This window comes from Aythya ferina, assembly GCF_964211825.1.
Source record: "Aythya ferina genome assembly, chromosome: 6".
NCBI lineage: Eukaryota > Metazoa > Chordata > Aves > Anseriformes > Anatidae > Aythya > Aythya ferina.
In genome coordinates this window covers 34,193,124-34,205,028 of record NC_140303.1, presented here as the reverse complement: position 1 = coordinate 34,205,028, position 11,905 = coordinate 34,193,124, and the positions used below count along the sequence as shown (strand labels likewise).

The following is an 11,905-nucleotide window of genomic DNA, read 5'->3' as shown; positions in this document are numbered from 1 at the left end:
ACGGCCACCGGGCGGGAGAGCGGGCGGGACGTTATCCCCGGCCCCATCCCCATCCCCATCCCCGGCCCCATCGCCTCAGGAGCCCGCCTTCCATCTCGCCGCCATCCCTCCCAGCTGCTCGATCCCTTCCTTCTCTTCCCCTTTTCTCCGCCGTCGCCCCGCTCCCCGCACTCGGAGCGGCCGCTCCTCGCCATGGCTGAGGTACCGGGGTGAGCGCGGGCTGGCCCGGCTGCCGGGCGGTGAAAACCAAATAAAAAATAAAAATAAAACGCGGAGCAAAACGGGTGCACGGCTGCCGAGAAGCTGTGCCCGGCCGGGAGGTAGGGGGTGAGGCAGGGCTGGCCCTGAGGCGCTGCCGCCAGGGGAGAGCCCGAGCTTGGGGCCTGATCTTGTATTTTTCTCTTATAACAGTGATCAAAATAACCTGGATGGTCTGTGTGTTAAGTTTAGCGTTTTTATTTCCCCAATGTTTTTTATGGATCTTACAAATCCACCTAGAGCGACTGTGGCTTTTGTGGCTTGGTGTGACTGTGTGTCCGTTACTTCTAGTGCTTTTGTCGTTGTGCTGGTTTGGGTTTTTATTTGGGGGCATTGGGTGTCTTCCACTGTATGCACAACCAGAGGAATAGGAGGCCACCAGCTTGTCTTCAGGATTCATGTTTCTGCCTCTTCTCCCAACTGTAGCAGGAGAAAGCCGAATGGGAAAACTTAAACAAGCTATTAATGCGGCATGGGTTGAGACCAGTGAGTCTTGCTGCCCCCCAAAACAGCAGAAATGTATCAGGTAAGGAAAAGCCAATTTTACAAGTTCTTGCATACCAAGCCAGAATTCATAAGGTATTTCTAAAGCCATCACTTCCATTTGGTAGTGGTGATACAGTCTTCTTCAGTTATTAAAAGCCTTTTGCTAAGACTTTGCTTATTCTGTATTTTTCCAGATATGATCGTCATAGATACTCAGTCTTCTCTGGGAATAAGGCTTGCATTAACAACACTGGTGGAAGACACTGACCGCCACCAGAGAATGATGCAAGGCCTCATGGAGGCTAATCGTAATCTGAGGTGAGATGTGGCAGAAGGAATTTACTCGCTAATGCAGAGCAAAAGCTCTGCCAGGTGGAGCTTGTCACACCCAAGGCCTGAGACCTTTTCCCTGAGATTTTTGTCCAGTATGCAGCAATGCTGGCCTAGATCTGCTTGAGCTTTTGTCTTAATTAATCTGCTGCTTTGTCTCACAGCAGCATATTTACTATATCTGCTGCCGTAGGCTATTACTGGGTGTTATCAGATAATGTTTGTCGGGCCTGCGCATCCTTCACTGTATTTAGTGAAATGAGTTTAATTTAAATCAAGGATTTATCTTTTTAGAGATGAGATACGACAGGAACGAGGTCGGGCATCTCGACAAGAGCAACGGGCTAATGAGTTGGAAAACGTGGTGAAAAACATTAAATCAAAAATTTGTCAGCTGGAAGATGAGACGATAGCTAAAGTTTGCCAGCAACAGAATCAAGTCAAAGAACTTCAAAAAGATCAGCAGGTCTCACAGGTAATTCACACAGTGCTGTCTGAGGACTCAAACTTTTGACTTCTTTTGAAAGCACTAGAAATATTTAAATAGGTCAAGATAAACACGAGTCTTGTGTCAGAGTTAATATGTTATTCATTGGTAAGATTTTACATTTTTTGAAGCATTTTCTTATAATAAATTGGAAAAAAAATATGAACCCTTCTTCCACTGCCTCTTCAGTATGTCTAAAAAGCAAGTGCTAAGCTTCCTTAGGACCAAGTGCTACTTGGGCTAGTAGAGTGCAAAACTTGGGCTAGTAGGTGTGCAAACTAGAATAATTTCAGAATGCTCCTATAATCTCTTCACAGTCAAAATATCAACAGCAACAGGAAAAGCTGCAAGAACAGGAAGAAATTATTGCCCGTTTGCAGAAGGAGCTGTGCAAAGCTGGGATGGAGGAGCAGCAGCGTGTTGCCACTCAAACCAAAATGTTTTGCCGGTTTTGCAAAAGAGCTCCCAAGTCGCTTCTGGATCAGCAGTAAGAAATTTTCTTGTATTGGCAAATGATCTGTAGCATTAAACGAAGAAACAGATTTTAGAATAATTGTTCTTGATACTTAATACAAAGAAAGTTGGATACCTTAGGAGTGCAAGCTGAAATATGAAGCCTTGTAAAGGTACATTAATGCAATAATTTGTTGTAGCATGATAAATGTGAGCTGGATAAATCCATGGCAAAAAGTAAAACTTCTCAGCCACTGCATACGCTAGGTGTCAGCAAAGAGAGAAGAATGATTCACTGTGGACATTCAGCATCTGCTAGGGTGATTTAATTCTGGGATTTAACGTTTTAAAATGTAAATTTAAGAAACAGTGTGGGAAAGCAGTCTTTGCAACTGCTAACTGCAGGCATGCTGTAAGTTTTCCCAGGTACTTTTGTGCAAGTTATAAAAATATATTCTAAGCATATGTTTCGTGGAATAAAATTTCTACATGTCTACTATAATCAGAGATTAGACAGTTTTTAGGCCTAGTGTACCTGTCACTTAGTTGTGCTGGTGTGGCTGGGTCATCCAAGTCTGACTAGTAATGTTAACCTAGGAAGAATTTCAAAGGGTTTGTCTGTGCTTCTGACATTTTCTTGCTGTGCCCTCACTAAATGAGAAAAAGGATCACTGAATTTGGTTCCCTGGGTCTTCTCACCTGTATCTAAACAGAAAATCACAGAGTGGCTCAAGAGGAAAGGCAGTTTCTCAGCTGTCCAGTTTTCTGTGGCTTTATTTTCTTGCAACCACTTCTTGGAAAGCACTTGCAGTTTTTTGGATATCCCTGTTCTCAGGCTATGTGGGACCCTTCGTTCTGGTCACTGTAGCCCTAGAACTGAGTGTGCCATGCTGTTAAGTGCGCTGGGAAAACAGGCAGAAGGCAAGCAAGCTGTCAGAAGGATTTAGCTTTTGTCTTGTCTTGAGTAATTTTAACACTTTGAGTCTAATATAGGGTTAATGCCTCTACATTTCTTTTTTGGATATGAGGGAGAACCTACTGGTTGATGCAGTCACTTCTGAAACAGTGCAGTTGTGCAAGATGTCCTCTTCCAATGGGCTGGTTATAGTATCTTTAGGACATGATTATTTTTAAAAGATCTGAAAATTATGATAGCATTTTTTCCCTTTTTTTTTTTTTTCAGGTTTCTTTGTCTGATTGATTACTATGAATCACAAATTAATCAAATGAAAAAGGAGCTAAGGTAGGTCTCACGTAATGCCTCGTGGTCCAACTGCTCAAAGTTTTTTCTTTCTGCTTACTGCTCTGAAAACTTGTGTAGGTAAATGTTCTGTGTTCCAGATGTCATCACTAGCATGTAAGAAACAGCAAGGAACTCTAATGGTCTTGGAAGTTTGGATTCATCCCGGGAATAACTGTCAGTTAGTTTAAGCAGCTGCTAGGTCAGGAGGCCAGTGCAGCTAGGAGTGCTGGTGTATTTAGCCGTTTGAGCTACAAGCCTTTGGTTGCTTTTCCTCTTCCCTTCTTGCAGTGGTTTACAGGAAGAACTACTGCATTAGCTGTGCTCACTCAACTGGGGAAAAAAAAAAGTTCCAGATTCTTAGCTCCATCGTGGTGCCTACGTGATACAGAGCAACCAGCAGATACCTGAGAGACGTTGCTGTAATTTGAGATTATTATCTTGAAAGCTGAAATGGGATTTGCTTGTACTGGAATTTCTCTGGAGGAATAAGTGTACTCAATTAGTAGATGAAACAGCTTCACAGAATAAGAGAGGAGGAGAGCAGTGGCTCTTAGGGCAAAATTTCTATTCTGATTATTTTTCAATTTATGGAAACATTATCATACATAACTGCTAACTAAACCAACTTAGAGCTTTGAGGTAATTGAATTGCAATAAACTGTGAGAGTTTATTCTTCCTAATAGGCAATATAAAAAAGATGAAGATCATGCACAGAGAGAAGTAAAAAGCAAGGAAGAGTTTTTAAATCTGGATGCTACTCCTAATTATAGAGCACTGCTGACGGTAAGGAACTGCTAAGAATAAGTCCATGCAGATCTCTAAATGGTAACCCCTGAAGATCCACACAGAAATACATGTGTCTTTGATTTCTATCTGCTTGTTCTTGTCTTCATAGTTTGTAAACTCTCTGGGCAGGGTTCACTGTCTATTTATGCAAAGATTCAGTGCTATATTGTGAGTCGTTGCTGAGCACTGCAAAGACCTCTTTAATCACAGGTTCTCCACCTGTGGTCTCCTGCAGCAAGCTCTTGATCTTAGTTGGCTGTTTCCTCATCCGTGCTGCCTTGCTATGTAAGGCAAATGGGAACCTCTCTTAACACATACATGCTTTAAAGTGCTTGAGCTTGTTATTATGGAACGAGAGAAATAAAAGAAATAATGCAGTCTATGTTGCAGTCTTTCCAGAATCAGCTTGTTGAAGCAAAAGCCAGGAATGAACAGCTTGTGCTTGAAAATGCAAATCTCAAGAAAGATTTGGAAACAAGGTGAGAAAGGATAAATATCGTCCTTTGTAAAGGCACTTCAGTAGACTTTGCTTTATAAAGACAGAAATTGAACGCACCAGCAATTGTAAAAGCGTAGTGTGAAATCTGCCTTTAAAAGCAATTTGTAAAAGAATTCATATTCTAGTAGGCCAGCAACAATCAACCTGCCCTCCTTACGCTAATAATAGTATCAGTTATTACTGTGCAGTGCATTGTGTTGGACAATTGCATCAATATTTGCACTTTATTTAGCAAAAGCAGTAAAAATGTGTACGAGTACAGCCCGGGTTGGTGAGCTGGCTGACCCAGAACACTCACAAAAACGTAGTCTTTCCACTAATAGCATTACTGCTAAGCCTGATTTCCACTTTAAAACCTGCTGGTCAACATAGAGATGCAGACTCCTTTAGTAAGAAAGCCTGATCCAGCAAAAGTGGTTTTTGGTGGCGCACTTTATCTGCATTACAGTTACTGCCACGTGGAAATGTTGTAGAATTTCCTTTCCAGAATGACATGGCACTGGCAGAACTTTCTTACTTTTTTGCTTGGATGAGTTTTATAGATGCCTTCAAGTGCAAGACACATAAATAATATGGACCTTTTTCTTTCCAACAGGCCTACTGCACAGGAATTAAAACTTTACAAGCACCGAGTGAAGAAACTAGAGAAAATTTTAAAGAAAACTATCCAGTAAGTGTTTTTCTTCAGTAACTTCCACGAATCCTCTGAATTTCTAAAGGCAAAGATACTCTGCAATCTGTAATGTAGAAAATACTTTGTAAAGCATGTACCTTATCGCCATTCCCTAGAGCCAGGTTTATGGACAACAAACACTTGTGCATCTCTGAAGACATCCTGTGGATTCAGGAAGTGATGGCGTGGTGCCCAGGTGGGGGCACAGCAGCGTGTCCTTGTAATTTCATTTTGTCTTTTGGGATTTGAGTGTTCCCACAGGCAGTATGGGCAGGACCCAACTGTGGTGTTTGCTGCCTCTGTGAGCTCCAAAGCAAGTTACTGGTTGTGCTGTGGGTTGTGAATGAGGGAGTATTATGAGAGTTGGCAAACCGTTGCAGCTACATGAGGTTATGTCCATATTGCCCTTAGAATTTTTTCTCTTTTTCTTGAACGTTTCAAGAAAGTACATTAAAGGTATTAGACATCTAGTGTTGACAAAGTGTCTTGATCTGGAATTTCACTTAAGCATTCATGCACATGCATACTGAATGTTACATATTTTGTAGCACAATACGTAATCTGAAGAAGATCCTACTTTAAAAATGTTTGGTTCTTCATTTTACATTGTGTATGTCTAAATGATCATTTCTCTCATGCGTTGGGTGTAATTTAGACGGTAGTTTTAGACTGAAAGTCACCTTAGAATTGACAAGAAGGGTAGTGAGTTACATATAGTAAGGCAGGAAAGATGTTCATGCAGAAGTAGATAAAGACTGTGCATAGAATTTCACTATTTTGAGTAAATTTCTGGGTTTCACCTCTAAAGCCACTGTAGAACTTCAAGTAATAACTGCACATCTAGTATTGTCCCCTCTCCATTAGCATGCGGTCTGGAATAACATCAGCCTGGAGACTTTAGATAAATTTCTGATACTTACATTAGCTATTACGTTCTTAAGCTAGCTCAGTTTGAATGAATGGTATTGGCAGGCATTTATAAAATGGAGACTTCACTTTGTAGGTGTAAGTTTGTGCTACATTCCTGGTTCTTTGATCCATTTGAATGTTGTATCTCTGCTAAGGCTATTTGTGTAACCTACTGTATGCATTTGGCATGCAGGTCTTCAGGGAGTGGTATCGGAGAAGGAACAGAAGAAAAGAAAGAGCCTGAGAGTACTGCAGGAGCAGACCAGCTGCAGGCAGTGAGCCAGCAGTACTTACAGGTATGCAAATTTCGTCGTACTGTGTGTATCTAGCACTTTCATAATGAAATATAATGCATTTGTTTTGTTTAGCAATGTAAACTGAAGCTTGCTATTTTGAATCGAAGAGTTTACGTAAAGCCCTGTCCATAACATGTGGAATGTTCTGCATATGGCGGTTAATGTGGGCTTAGTGTAAACTACCTGAAAATACACCAAAAAAGCAGAGGCTAGCTTGGTAAACACCAAATCAATGATTTAGTCCCAAGTCCTTTTAGGAGAGGGTATCTGATCAAGGTCCTGTGTAAATCACATCCTGATGTTACAGTTCTAAAAATGCCTGAGGAGGTGGTATCCTTTATTTCACCTTGAGTAAAGAAAGAGCAAATATAGTAAAACTTAGCAAAATGTAAAGTGGAAGTAACAATGTTGCAAGGAGATGAACATCAAGTATCTCTCGGTGGGAAATCTTATTTGCATTACTTTCACATATCTTTTAGCTACCATATTTTAAAACCTTTGACTCTGTTATGTATTGAATGCATCTATAAAATTCATTGATAGTAACTTTTTGGAGATGTTTATGATTTAATGTTTAGATGATCACGATTCTAATGATGAGATTTTATTATAAAATGTTGTATTTGAGCAATAACTTTTTTTTTTATTGAAGGTGTTGTCCAATATTGATTCTATTATACGAAGTCCAAGAGCTCCTCCATTAATATATAGGCGCAGTAAAGGGCCAGTGCAAAATTATGTCAAAGAGAACGGACAGGAATGTGGATTTGAGCACCTTCCACTCACTATAGAAATGTGGGCAGATCAACTAATGGCCCTAAAGGTAAGGAACCATCACGCTTGGCTTTATATTCTTCCTTTCATCTGCTGACAACCCCTCAGTGCTTCCCTGTACGTAGCTCTTTTTTTTTTTTTTTTTTTTTTTTTTTTTTTTTTTTTGTGTGTGTGTGTGTAACCTTTGTTGTTGTCTTACTTGGTATTAAACGGACAGCAGAAAGTTTTAAAAATGTTCATACCACTGTAAAGCATAGTAAAGTGAAAAACATGCAGGCCAGATGAATTCTTCTGTGTATATTATGTAAATGTTTTCATTCACTGGTTGAGTTCCTACGACCACGTGTAGGCTTTGGAGTTTTTGTATTCGGCACGTAAATGCTGACACATTCTCCTTCCCTTTTGCCTTACCAGAACAGTAACTTTTTGATTTAAATACAATTGAAGTAATCTTGTTTAAAACCAAGCTTTCTGTGACCAACACTTCTTATTTCACCGAGGCAGTAATATATGAAGTATTTTTCACTTTCAGAATATCAGTGTTTGTTTGAATTCAGAGAATGTAAACAAGAAAATGCTTAAATTCCATGAAAACTAAGACCTTGCTGTTTCTAAAACTGAAATACTTCTGCGTATGAGAAACAGAGGATCAGTCTATCTCTGTAGTAAAAGCAACTCTAGGCAGTTACTATAATAAGCTGTCCTCCCTCCCTATCTCCCTCCCTCTTAAAAGGATTTACACAGGTCATTGAGAAAACTGACTCTGGAACTGGTGCCCTGGCACACCACAGATCCACAGGAAAGCAGAGAATCCATACGAGTTCAAGACCTTCAGTTCATTGTAGATACAGTTTTGGAAGAAATAGAAAACAAGGAAAAGGTAATTCTTACCAGAGTCCTATAAACAAAAGTTACCTACTAAAATGCATTCTCCGCATGTTGATCAGACCTGTGTATCTGAAAGCCCTGTGGAGTTTAAGAAATAGGTGTGTGAAGATGTTCAATAGTCAGAGACTATTTTAACATAATGGATAAATTCACCCTGGGGAAGACTGCTTTAATCAAAGTCATTTGGCCAATGATGAATTTGCATTGCCCTGTAGTCTTGGGTATTATCCTGTTATGTCTGTTTCTCTCTGTCAGCATTGAGAATATATAAACAGACATAATAAGCAACAGAAAACTTTCAAAAGAGTATTTTTAAAGAATATTTTTGGTTTGCTGGATATCTGTCTGAAAACCCTCTTCAAAATAACTCTTCGGCTTTAAGAATATTTGAAATGCCTTGGTTTAATAAGGGAAGTTAACACCTGGTTTTCTTCACAGACTACTTTTAAGAATGTTTCGTGGTTTAGAAGAATCCTTGCTAAGCAACAGCACTGCCAACTTACTCTTTCTGCTTACTACAGAACAGCCAGACACCATCCTTACCAGCACTGTATGCAATAATCTCGCACTTCCAGAAGCTGTTTGATGTGAATTCTCTGAACGGCGTTTATCCACGAATGAATGAGGTTTACACAAAACTGGGGGAACTGACCAACGCTATGAGAAATCTCCACGAGCTCCTGGAACTAGGTAAGGGCTTACTGCCTGGCTTTCCTTCAGACTATTTCCAAAGGAAAAAGATGATACGTGAAAGGCCAGCTCTGTACAGAGGATATGTCGAGCTGCTGAGTAATGAGAAAACTAGGTTTATCCTTCACTGAAATATAAAAATGGGCAGTCAGTTATTGGGAGTTGGAAAAAACTTGTAAGCCTTTAGGAGCTACTGAGAAATGCCAGAGAGGAAGGAGAAAGGAACAACATGAGATGTCTTTTTTTTTTTTTTTTTTTTTTGCTGTAGTTTTGTTTCATTTGCACTCACTTAGTAATTCTCCTTTATCATCTTTCACTCTCTACTTGAAAAATAAGTTAAGAATGGTGTGTTGCTTCTTTCAGTAATTTTGGAACAGCTGTTATCTATATAACCTTTGCTATATATTTCTCCTCAGTAATGCATTCAAGGGTAAGTACGTCCAGTCCTCAGGAACTTACCTCTAATGCTCCTAAAGTTTTTGTTTGTTTGTTTTTAAAAAAAACCTTGTGGTGTTGAATGTTGAGACCTAAGTGCCAGTACTCAGAAGCCTGCAGTAGTTACCTCCAGGTGCCCATTCTTTTCTGGTTTTGTAGTTCTGAAGAGCAGCAGCTGTTAATTTTCCCTGAGCTCATGGGTTTAAAGGCTTGGCTGTGCTGCAGGGTGTACAACCAGAGGGCAAGGCTCCTGGACTAAGGTCTTCAGAGCTTCAGTCAAAGAGAGCAGTGAGCTTCCTGCCTGCCACCAGCACAGAACTGAGGAGGCTTCTCATCTCCCTAAAAGTCACAAAGCAATGGAGCTCAGCAGAAATCTCCTCCACAAATAGTTCTGAAACTGAGTGAGAGAAGGAAAAAGAGCCCCTTACCTTTCATCACAGTAGTCAAGGCAGGTTAAAAACAATACCCAAGCAAGTTCTGGCTGTTCACAAAGTGTGGATGAGCAGGTTCCTTGTTGGCCTAGCCCCCTACAGTGCACTTCTGTCATGTTACAGGAACCTAATGAATAACCTCTTTATATTTTTCAGTTGGCTGCTTTCCACTGACAGTGTAGGGAAGACTTTAGGACTATCTCAGTTGTGAGAACGTACGGCTCTGACAAGTGTTTAGCTACTAAAGGATTAATGAGAGATTCCCTCATCCCAGTAACATTAGTTTATTTCTGAGCATAGGCACTTTGCTTTCTGTGAATGATGAAACTCATAGGCCAAGAGGTGTGAAAGCTGAGTAAAATCTGGGTACTTTTAAGAGTTGAATTGTGGCTTATTTTCCTGTTTTTACTGTTACCAGAAACATGAATGTTTGTTTTCCAGATAGTTCAGTTCCACCCACTGTGGTAGTGGATACTGTTGGGAAACTGTGTGACATCATTAACGAGAATGTGAATGAGCAGGTACAGCAGCTTCTGGGGACCCAAGACATTCACAGGTATTTAGGGCTGTTCCATCTACAACAATTCTTCAAACCTCAAACTTGCTAATTGAGAGACCTGTCTAAGTCTGATACTGCAAGTGACTTTAATCACTTGCTTCAAAATCAGTGAGCTGTGACAGTTCAGGACTCACTACTATCCTACATGGAACTGTGTTTCAGGAGGAGACACAGCAACTACTGCATGTTGGTGGGGAGCTGAAAGTGTTTCAAGGCTTCAGGTCTAATACTGACATGTATTAGTTGCTGAGAGAATGTATGCCTCAAACTTCCTACACGTGTATTTTGGGAACTGGACAAATCTTACTCTCATCGTCAACAGCTGGGAACATACACGTGGTAGCAAACTGTGAGAGCTTGCACTGAGAACGTGCTATACAAATGTTCAAAAAGATTAATTGCAGCAGTAAATTTGACACAGTTAACAAGGTGACAGTACTAACTCCCTCAACTTCTCTATGCTTCTCACAATTCTGACTAGAGATGAGCTGCTTGTAAAATATTCCTTGCCTCCACCTCTGAAGCAGTTATATCAGCCACCCCCAAGCAGTATATTTAGCATACAGGGGCTACTGTTCCCATCCAAAAATTACATGGTGCTATGTAAGGAGGAAAGGAAGGATGTATATAGGGCAGAAATAGTGAAATTAGAGACTTTAGTGAAATTAGAAACTCTTTTGACAATTAACAGTTGCTGCCTGCGGTTTTCAGAACTTGAGAATGCATTTTTGGTGTAGATGCATTTACATCCTACGAAGCAGCAGTGTTTTCAGAAAGCAATGACACAGTGTGGCAAGACAGCCAACAGAGTGAGCTTAAAATGGTCTTACATCTTTGATCTGATATTCTTATTTACTAATTTCAGTATAATCAATAAGCTAGAAGAACATGAGTGCTTCTTTCCACCCTTTCAAGCTCTCATTCAAGATTTGCTCCGTCTTCTAGGTGAGTAATATTTGTAGCAGCTGTAATTATCCTCATGCCAAAGCTTCCTCTTAAGACTTTAAATAGCTAACACCTATTTTGTTTACTCCTGGTGTGCAGCAAAACACAAAGTATGACAAAAGGTGCTAACTTTTGCCTCACTCTCACTCTTTCCTGAGAAAGTGGCCAACATAAGTTTGTTTTCATTAAAAATGGGGTTCATTTACATTCAATTGCATTACTCACAAACTATTTTTTTTTCCTAAAATCATTAAAAGGTTTGAGGAGCTTATTCTCTGTATTTTTTGCTCACTAGCTGCATATCTAACATTAAGCTAGAATTTTGGCTGAAGTTGAGGGTGTTCTATGTACGTGTCTTACCATTTTGCTTTTCATTCTGTTCCAGAGATCAGTAACCTGGATGATATTTTACCTACTGTACAAAACTTGAAATTGGCAGCTAGTTAAGAGTTAGTCTGGTCTATTCTAGGAAGACTTATGTAACCCGTGAAGCAGCCTGTTGACGAATACCATTACGGCTACCTCTAATCTCTGTTATCCTAATGAAGTTTCACACTTTTTCACATAAATAAAAACTTGGCTTTGCCGCTGCATTCCTTCATTTCTCTGAATTCTTGTTTCATGGTCAATTTAAGAGAAGTTTAAATAATGACAAACAACTGGTCTGTGCAGTCCCAGAGAGAGAACCAACAGACACTATTGATCTAGGAAACTGAACACAGCACAAAACCAGAAAACAAACACAGTCACTAACTACACCAG

At 40.1% G+C, this 11,905-nt stretch overlaps 1 protein-coding gene across 4 annotated transcripts; it reads left to right on the top strand.

The window, feature by feature from the left end:
- Nucleotides 1-11,736, top strand: CEP70 (centrosomal protein 70). 4 transcript variants are annotated; one of them, XM_084524386.1, is made up of 16 exons: nucleotides 1-209; nucleotides 685-784; nucleotides 939-1,062; nucleotides 1,369-1,549; nucleotides 1,879-2,048; nucleotides 3,198-3,257; nucleotides 3,942-4,041; nucleotides 4,435-4,523; nucleotides 5,139-5,213; nucleotides 6,319-6,421; nucleotides 7,074-7,244; nucleotides 7,929-8,075; nucleotides 8,605-8,773; nucleotides 10,081-10,195; nucleotides 11,064-11,143; nucleotides 11,529-11,736. In XM_084524386.1, exons 2-16 carry the CDS (start codon nucleotides 724-726, stop codon nucleotides 11,588-11,590), a joined length of 1,707 nt encoding a protein of 568 aa, XP_084380512.1. In that variant the 5' UTR covers nucleotides 1-209; nucleotides 685-723; the 3' UTR covers nucleotides 11,591-11,736. The 4 variants fall into 4 exon arrangements, with proteins under 4 accessions (XP_084380512.1, XP_084380513.1, XP_084380514.1 ...); XM_084524387.1 differs by having other exon boundaries at nucleotides 2-320; XM_084524388.1 differs by having other exon boundaries at nucleotides 25-209; nucleotides 1,894-2,048.
- Nucleotides 11,737-11,905: the final 169 nt, after the last annotated feature.